Genomic DNA, 9,663 nt, shown 5'->3' with positions numbered 1-9,663 from the left:
TCATCATTCTTCTTAACCATTTGTTTAAAATAATTATATTCAAGTTGATAGCATTTATACGTATTGTTGTAATTAGGTATGTATTGCATATCAATAAGTCGATAACCAGTTTTATTATGTTTTGAAAAATTATAGTAAGTAACAATTTCTTGAATAAGTATATCTTGATTTTTGTTTACATATCTCGACATTGTATTATCATAAGCAGTTCTAATTGTTCTGATAACTCGATCTACAACTCTGTTTTTATTAATATGTTTGGATGAAGATGAATATGTTCTTATATTAAATTTATTGAAATAATTTGACATATAAGTGCTGTTCAATGCAGATTCACCATCAAAATGTTTGTTATCAAAAACAACTCCAACATTAAGTAAAGTATTAAAAGGCATTATTAAACTGTCATTGTTTTTATTATAAAGTGAAAATACATATAAATATTTTGTGTTAATATTAATAATGAACATGTAGATATTTTGTTTGGTGCTGTTTCAGGAATCAAAGAAAGCTAAATCGACTTCATAACTATTAAAATATGGAGAGTAATAAGGTCTTGAATAAAGTTTCTTCATGGTTTTTGGATTGAAGTCACGACTAATTATTTGTTTTTTATTAACATCTTTCTTCAAAATTGATTCATATTTATTTAAACTCTTAAATGGATAATCAATTGTCAAATTATTAAAAGGTATGTTCTCCATAAATATTTTATTACGTTTTTGATTTACAAGTTGTTCTCTATGTCGCATTCTTCTTTTTTGATGTTCATTAATTTGTTTTTGTTTAATATCAATTCCTTCTCTAAAACTCATTTCTAATTTATTTTAAACTATAAAGTCGAGGTCCGGAAATTCAGACTTTGTCCTTACTACGTTGTTGGTCTTGGAACCTCACTTCGTTTCGGTTCTCCTTATTATGTTAGTTTATGTTCTAGTCTTGTTCAAAATTTATTTTTAAAAATATTTTCAAAACTATACTAAGTCACCTCTCTCGAACTTTTGGGTTTCACTTAGAGTAGTTATAGTAGGTCGACTCTCTCGAACTCGCAACTTTTTGCAATTATTATTAAAATACTAATTTATGTTTATTTTAACATATATTACCTCAAATTTTTAATTTTATATAAATTTTAAAATAAACAACATTTTAGTGTAAAATGAGCAAATTGTAGGCAATTTTATGTCATTCGACCTTGAAAAAGGATGTCGTAAAAACCCATATAAATGATGGTTAATCCTTCACGATTTTTGAACAAATTTTTCGCAAAAACCAGGAAAATCGATAATAAAAACTGTTTCATCCTTTGGGGCTTTCGAAGGTTTTGAAATTGAAAAATCGCTGTAGGATAACACTGTGTGTTAAAAAGGGGGGTCCAAAAAGTTAAAAAAACCCTAATAAAGTGATTTTAATAGTGTGCGATTTTTGCGAGTTCGAGAGAGGTGACCTACTATAACTACTAATTTGCGTTTTTGTGTTAACATTAATTGTTTGATCACAATTAAAATAGCTCAATAGAAATTGAAATCTAAGCTTCATCAGAACTTGAAGTACAACTGACGGATTATTTAAACACTTTGAAGTTTTTGGGAAAAAACACTCATTAAGTTCTGCTTTATTTTCAATTGATTCTCTGACTGATTTAATAATAACATCAATGTAAACTCCAAAACATTTTGTGGTTTCAATAAGGTCAGGAAGTATACAAAGACTTGTTTGTGATTCAATACACAGCTTGTTTATAAGTGTATAAATATCATTGAACAAACACACACTAAAATGAATATAGGAGTTGTTCAAAGAAAATATTTCGATATAATCTTGCATTTCAACGTCGAATTCTTGAATTTGTTTATAGACCATTTCGCCAAATACATCTGCTTGTTGTTCTTCGTCTTGTAAAAATTGCTCAATCAAAGATTCACTTTTCAGAATTGCCGACGAAGAATTTGCCATATAGTTCCACCTTGTTGCAGAGTAAGTGGACAATTTACATTTTTTGTGTTGTTGGAATTACAAAACGTGTATTATTCTTTTAGCTTTGTTGAGTTACACAACCATTTAATAAATGTTGTCACTATATCGAATGGTGATTCCATACCTACATCTTGGGCAAACAAGTTACATCTGTGAGCAAGGCAGTGTACTCCATAAAACTTTCTTTCAATTATATTTCCTTCTGGATTTTTTATCGGAACCAGTTTCATTTTCATGTGTTTAATCATGCCGTTATCACACCCCATATTTTCTGATGCACCATCTTGTGTGCTTCCAATAAATTTGCGCAATGGGAACAACACTTCTTTGTTTGTATCAAAAGCAAGTGCGTTAAAAATCCATTCGCACATTGATTCACCATCACTTTCTCCATAATACTCTGAAAATAAAAGGGGACACTCATAAAAATCAAATTTCATACACACACGTATAAAAATTGCAACAAATGTTATCCCATCCTTTTTATATGTATCAGTTGCATTTGCAAAACAAACACAATTTCTAACATCTTCGATAAGTTGCTTCGAGGTTATAATATTTTCGCTTTTAAGTCGACGACGTGCACTTCTAAAACTAACTGCAAGTTTTTTATATATATCAACTGCTTCTGGAGTCAATTGGGATGAAGAAATCACAAACGATTGTTTCAATATTGAACAACATGTTTCAGAAAATTTGTATTTGGTTGTCAAATGATTTATGACGTTTTGAACAACTTTTTGTTTATGAGTTAGAACTTTTTTCGTTGTTGTTGTGTTGTAACTTTTTCGTCCTTTGTTGTATCAGAAAACAACAAGTCACAGGCTCCTTTAAATTTAATCATATCGATTCCAATTGGAGCTTTGCAAAATTGAATTAAGTGTCTTGGTATTTCCTCTTCATCGTATTCACTAAAGGGAATTACAGTGTATAATGCAAAAACACCGTCGTTAAAAATGAACAGTTTTTCAACAAAGTTTTCAAGTTCTGGTACTTCACATGTTGAATTTTGAGACTCAATTTCAATATGGTGTTCAGTTGTTGATGAATCATTTAATGGATTTGGTGTTAGTGGAGAAATTGCATTTGATAAATGATCTTGATTTTGATTATAAATTCCTCTTGTCGATGTAATTTGATTACACCTTTCTTCATGTTGCAATTTACTTTGTAATATGTCATTTATATTTTCAGGTGTATTCTGAGGCAGACCAAATGCTGATGGAATGATTGAGAACATAGAAGAACTATATTTGAACGCAGAGGGTGTGTTAGAATTAATTGGTACAATATTACTTGCCGAAGATGGAATGTTGAATAAGGAAACTGTTGGATTGTTTGGCAGTAAAGTTTCTATTCGTGGAAAAGTAAGTGGACACAATGTTGTGTTTGTTATTTGTAACATTGAAATATTTTCAATATGTGTTGATGCGTTTAAAGTCAATGTGTTTAAATTGGTCAAACAATCAGTGTTCATTGGATAATTGTTCATTGACAAATTTGAAAGATCGAGTCGTTCTCTGTAATTGGATTGTTTTTCTGGAGCAGAGTTTGTGTTATATCGTCTCGTTTGATAATTTTGTTGTTGATTGGAAGTGTTGGATGTTTATTAGAGGGGTCTATAAATGCTAAAGCCTCTTCTTTATTGTACACAATGACAGTAGACTCGTGGCATTTATGAATGTTTTTCACTCCAAGTGTTTGCCACTTTTCGCATATAACACAATAATAATAATTTTCGTTTCCTTTTTCTGCTTTAATAAATCCTTTGTCCATATTGTTCCAAAACCATTTGTTGTTACTATAACGTATAGTCATTTTTTTGTTTTATTTTTTGTAGTTATATTATTCATTTTATATTTATTTTAAAATTATTGTTGTTATTGTTTTTTCATTAATATATTATTATTTCATAATAGTTAATTTTTTTAAATATTATTGTTATTGTTGTTATATAATAAATTAATAATTTAATCAATAGTAATAATGATATTTAAATAAAACAAACAAAATTCATCATGTTTATTATAGATGTTTTTATCAAATTTAATTTAAATTGGTATTTTTTATAATAATAATAATAATTATATAATAATAATTATTAATATTATTTATTATTTTTTAACATTTTTAATATTTATGATATTGAATAAATTTATTATTTTAAAAATGAAAATAAATTTAAACAAAAAAATAAAATTCATTTTATTTAAAACGGACGTTTTTAATTTATCTCATATGAGTTTTGTTTTTTCATGTTAATATATAGTAATTTTTAATTGTAAATATATAGTAAAATATTAATTTATAAAAATAATGTTAAAAATAATACAATTGTTTTAATAAAAACCCAAAATAGTTTTTAAAGATTTTTCTGAATTACATTTTGAGTAACTAACAAAACGAAAAACAAAAAATTGGTATTTTTTTCGCTTCATTTGCCGCAAGTTATAAACTTTCTATGTAAAAAATAAAATGAAATTCTATTTGCCGGACTATGGATTGAACTATTCACGCTTTTTTTACGAAAGAGATTGTGCACCTTAATTTCACACCCCCTACGAACGGATTCCTCATTCGTTCAAAACTGCATTTTGTGGCCAAACTGATAAACAACATGTGGAATTGCCACAGTTCTAGAAGTTGAGTGTCTCCACTCCCAGTTGTTTTTAGAGTCCCCGTCGAACAAGCTATATAAGACTCGTTTTATTTTTTCACTCCCTTTTTTGAAAATTTTTACGAAAATTGAAGCAAAACATGAAATATGGTAAATAAAATGGTAATAAGACGAGTGTTTTGAATTAAAAAGTTTGCAGCGGTAAAAAGACTTTGCATGTGTCCATCCAGGTTTTCAGTGTTTTTTGTTCTGAAATGCTCAAAAACTCGACTTTTTGAGGCAAAACCGATTTTATGTTGCATTTCTTAATATAAAAAATACATGAATGGTAATTCAGCGCTTTTATCCGCCGTGCAGGTGAAAGTTAAAAAGACGGGGAGACTTTATCATGCTAGCCTGCAGTGCGCCAGCCATAACTTTTTGGTCATAATAAACAACATACTGGCGATGTTTTGTGTGTTTTTGCCGAGATAAGGTTAACCAAGTATTTTTATGCCGTGAAAAAAGACCACATTTTTTTCTCTGTTTTTTTGGTAAATCTTGGCGTTATGGGAAAGTTTGTGTGTTAAAGTTACTTCGATTTGGTAAAAAAAATGGATGCATCGGTTTTAAGTTTTTGTATTTTTTCATGTTTATTTACTTGAGGCAAAACAACAACGAGGTTAAAAAAATAATTAAATTGCTTATGAATGGTATTGCAGTGCTTTTTCCGCCGGGAAGATAAGTTTGCCAAAACTGCATTTTGATTATTTGGAGAGGAAAAAAGAAAAAAACTGTGAAAAACACATTGACAACGACTTTGTACGTCTTCTTTAGTTATAATTGCTCAAGCAAAATTCGACGGAAAAAACATCGTGAAACAGTTTCAACATGACATCCTTTAAATTGGCGTGTATTGCTAAGTTAAATAAAAACGATCAAAAAGATCTGAAAGGCTTTGGATGGTACTTTACTTGCATTTTATAAGTAATTTTATGGTTTTATTTCATTTTTTGTTCAAGTATATACTATAATTATAGTTATTAATAATTAAAAAGAGAATTGGTTTTGTTACTGTTTGATAAGATTATAAACAAAGCAACTCTTTAAAAACTCATAAAAAAAGGTTTTTAGTGATCTAAAATATAAGTGATATTTATCAAACTATTATTAAAGTATTATGATATGTTTTTCTTAACATATTAAAAACGAACTAACTTGAACATACATTTGATTAGAGTTAATAACTTTCTTTTTAGAATAAAGAATGGTAAACAAAATAAATAAAATACAAACGTTTGACCAACAAAGTAATGAATATAAATTAAAAACAACAATATAAGACAATGATAACACCAATAAACATAAAAACATATTCATGTCCAAACCAATTGATACATCAAAAGTATAAATATAAATTTCGAGACGAAAAAATCGAAAGCCTTTCCAAAAGCATGAAAGGTCCCGTAGTACCTCACTCGACTCGCATTATCGAGTATTTAAAAAAATTTCCCTCTATTATTGATATTTTTAAACAACTTGACGAACATTTTAATAAAACACGTTTTGTTTATTTTCGAGATCAAGTAAGATATTGTTTGGAAATATTACCAGAAAATACTTCAATTATTTTAAAGTCCAAAAATCTTTCAATGACAAATGCTTTAGAAATTTTTTGGTACTTTTAAAAATAGAAGTGTGAGGTCTCAAATAGATAAAATTAAAAAAGAAGAAATTTTGGATAAAAAACCCGAAAAGGGAATAAAAAGGATCCTCAATGATAAAGAAATTGAGGAAATTCAAAAAGCTATTAAAATAGAAAAACAAAAAAGCGAGTCAAGAAGAAACAAGTTGTTTTATTTATGAAAATTTCGGCAAAAAATAGGAACCAAACAACTTTACAAAATAATTACAAAAGTTCCCGAAATTGAGCCTAAAATTGCACCAGTTATGGAACTAAAACGCGCAGAAGAAACACAAGAGTCTATTTTGCAATATTATACGGAATTAAAGAAAAAATAGACGGATGCCGTTTTGAGCTCATTTACATTCTTGACTAGGTCGGTTTTGACCAATGGGTTGATGTTCGTTCCAAATTGGTTTACGCGGAAGTTAATACGGGTGAGTATGTTTTTTAATGAAGTTGAACGAGACAATTCAAGAACAAATATGCCTTGTTGTGGTTGTCTTGATGGCACAAAAATGATTCCGCTAGTTGTAACAAAAAGGCTATTCATAGCCGATGAAACAATTATTTTCCTAAAAAGTTGGGTTTCAATACGACATCTAAAATCGGGAGTTTTAAATACGAAACTTTATACTCTGTGGTTGAAAAAAGTTTTTTCCTGACTATCAAAGGGGTGGAAAAACCCGCTTTTGATAATTTAATAGTTAAATGATTATATGATTATAGTTTTTGTATGTTTTGTTTTTTCCTTTTCCTCGATTTGATTCAAAAAAACAAGGTTTACAAGAGTCTCTCTGACTTTTTCAAAATGCCGATGTTTGTTATTGAAATTTGTGTATTATTTTTTATGTAAAGTAAAGGCTAAATTTGCCGAATGATAAAAGGAGGATCAAGAAAGATTGACTTCGAAACTGTTCTTTGAAGCCAAAATAACCAAAAAACAACTCAGAATTTATCAAATAAAATGAACCTAATATTAAATATTTTTTCATTTTTTGCAGAAATAAAAAAACTCAAAAACACTAACCCGCGAGTGTATTTTTTTTCACACCCCCTTTCACTCCTTAATATTTTTTTCAATTTTTTAATCATCCATTAAACAAATACTCAACAGTCAAATCGATTACCTCTCGAGCAACATAGTAAATATATGGCCAGCACGTGTTTATAATAGACCACTTTTCAATGTCTCTCAGCAAAAATAGACTGCACCTTTATTTCACGCCCCCTCTTGTAGGGTTCCTCATTCGCTCACAAATGCATTTCAAAGCCAAACTGAAAAAATGCACTTTGGACTTACTCACCAACTGAACATGGGTGCATCCATTCCCAGCGGTTTTTCAAGTGCCTGTCAAGCAAGCGATAATTGACTCATTATTTCGTTTTACTTGCTTTTTTGATAATAATAAGTACAAAAAATAATATATAGTCCAATATATTATTCCGTTAAATTTCAATAGATAAAATAATGATAAAAATCTATTTGTTTTTAGATTGTTAGGGTTTTAGTAAACTGTAAAAAGGGGTTTCAAACACTTTAACCCTGACATTGGTTTGTTGTTTCGTTTCTCTCTTCATACTTATTATACTCATCGCAAAGAACAAGTTTAATACAGTCAACTCATACCTCAAAAACACCGACTCAATTTGAATTCTACCATTTTCTCTTTCTAGTTGGTACTCACCCCTGCTCCTCTCTTCTTCAGATTGTTATTTTGCCAGTGTTTTGACGAAACGATCTGTTTCGACTTGGAAAACAAAAGATCTCAAATTTAGTTGAATTTGAATTTTAAGTTGTTTTAAAATGGAAACCACAAATAACAAAAACATCCCTTAATAACAAAAAAAATGTTTCTTGTGGCGTGATTTTTCTGAGTTTATGGATTGCTATTTTTATGAGTCTATGAAAATTAGAAGATTCTTGAATAAACAATGTTTGAGAAAATAACAACGTTGTATCAGGTACTATAGGCTTACTTGACCGACTGTACATATCAACTGCTTTTCAAAAATCGAAACTACAAAACCTTTTGAATAGTTTTTGTTGTAAAACCTATTCTTTTTAATTAAAATCGTGGAAAAGGAAATCAATTTAAAAAGACAATCTTACACTTTACTATAAATAAATTAAAAAATAACCAAAAAAGTCCATCCCAACTGTTTTTTAAGCCCTTTATAGTATTTATACTATCACAAAAAATTGGTTGTTATAATGTTTTTAAATACAAGAAGAACATAAGTCAACAAAATCATGTTAGTGTCTCATTTATTTCTTAGCTGGTTCTTGGGTTTTTTGAGGAGCTTTGACATCCTTGACATCTTTCTTAGCGGGAGCGGTTTGGGCTGCAGCCTTGACAGCCTTCTTTTCGAAGGACTTAGAGAGTTTTTTCATCGATTTTCTGAGTGGTTTTTTGATTGCTTTTTTTGCTTCTTTTGATGCTTCTTTACGAGATTTGACATAAGTGAGGTATTGATGTTCGAGTCTTCTGATGAGGCCATCGATAGCTGATCTGCACTCCATCTTAATGTCTTTTGTTTCTACGCCATCAGCTGTTGCTTCTTCGAGTCTCTTGACGATTTTCTTGTAGTATTTGTTGTATGCGTGTTTTGCTGCTTTTTTGAATTTGTGTTGGGCCTTCAAAATGTCACCACCTTTCTTGTCAACTTCTTTGTTCATTTTACTTGCAGCAATTTCAGATGCCATCTTTGCATATTTATGTGCGAAAAATTCGATAACCTTCAACAATTTCTTCTGGTTGACAATAACTTCTCTGTTCAAATGAAGGGAAGTCTCAAGTCCAATTCGTTTCTCAATTCTTGCTTTTCTAACAAATCTATCTCTTTCTGGTGAAGCTACCTTATCAGCAGAGTGTCTCATCTTACGTAAGATTGCTCTCTTTTGTTGTCTCAGTTCTGTTAATCCTTTCTGAAGCTTCCCAACCTTTTGCTCAAGTGTAAATCTGTCTTTCATCGATACTGCTATCTTCATATCTCTGTACATTATATCTAACACATTCAACAGTTTTCTCTCTTTACCCTCAAGCTGAAGAAGTGCTTTCTCATTTTTCTTGTTCTGGTCCTTCACTTTTTGGAAACGCTTTAACATCGTCTTGGTGTGGATGTACGGGTTGAACAAGTCGTCGTCTCCTTTGACACACATCAGCACAAGTGCTAACAATAACACTTTCATAACAAAAATATGATTTTCAAGTTCCTATTACCAGTTTTTCGATATTCATTTTTGTTTTTTTTGATTTTTAAGAACTCTTCTGTTACATTTTCATCACTTTATAATTCGGGATACGCCTCATCATTATGGTATAACTTAGCACTCTTTGTCTGTCTTTATTATTTATTCATTTTTGGGTGTCGAATTTGAATTGTTAGTTTTATATTATATTTT

General features: G+C 29.6%; 2 protein-coding genes across 2 annotated transcripts; both read right to left on the bottom strand.

Moving 5' to 3' along the window:
• Positions 1 to 2,027: 2,027 nt before the first annotated feature.
• Positions 2,028 to 2,348, bottom strand: EIN_231050 (hypothetical protein; the record flags this gene model as incomplete). The annotated part of the gene is made up of 1 exon (XM_004255205.1): positions 2,028 to 2,348. The coding sequence occupies one exon, from the start codon at positions 2,346 to 2,348 to the stop codon at positions 2,028 to 2,030; it is 321 nt and encodes a 106-aa protein (XP_004255253.1).
• Positions 2,349 to 8,526: 6,178 nt separating this feature from the next.
• On the bottom strand, positions 8,527 to 9,450 carry EIN_231040 (hypothetical protein; the record flags this gene model as incomplete). The annotated part of the gene is made up of 1 exon (XM_004255204.1): positions 8,527 to 9,450. One exon carries the CDS (start codon positions 9,448 to 9,450, stop codon positions 8,527 to 8,529), a length of 924 nt encoding a protein of 307 aa, XP_004255252.1.
• Between the last annotated feature and the right edge of the window lie 213 nt (positions 9,451 to 9,663).

Source organism: Entamoeba invadens (genome assembly GCF_000330505.1).
Source record: "Entamoeba invadens IP1 unplaced genomic scaffold scaff_1105074725849, whole genome shotgun sequence".
Lineage (NCBI taxonomy): Eukaryota > Evosea > Mastigamoebida > Endamoebidae > Entamoeba > Entamoeba invadens.
This window is presented reverse-complemented; position numbering and strand designations above follow the sequence as displayed.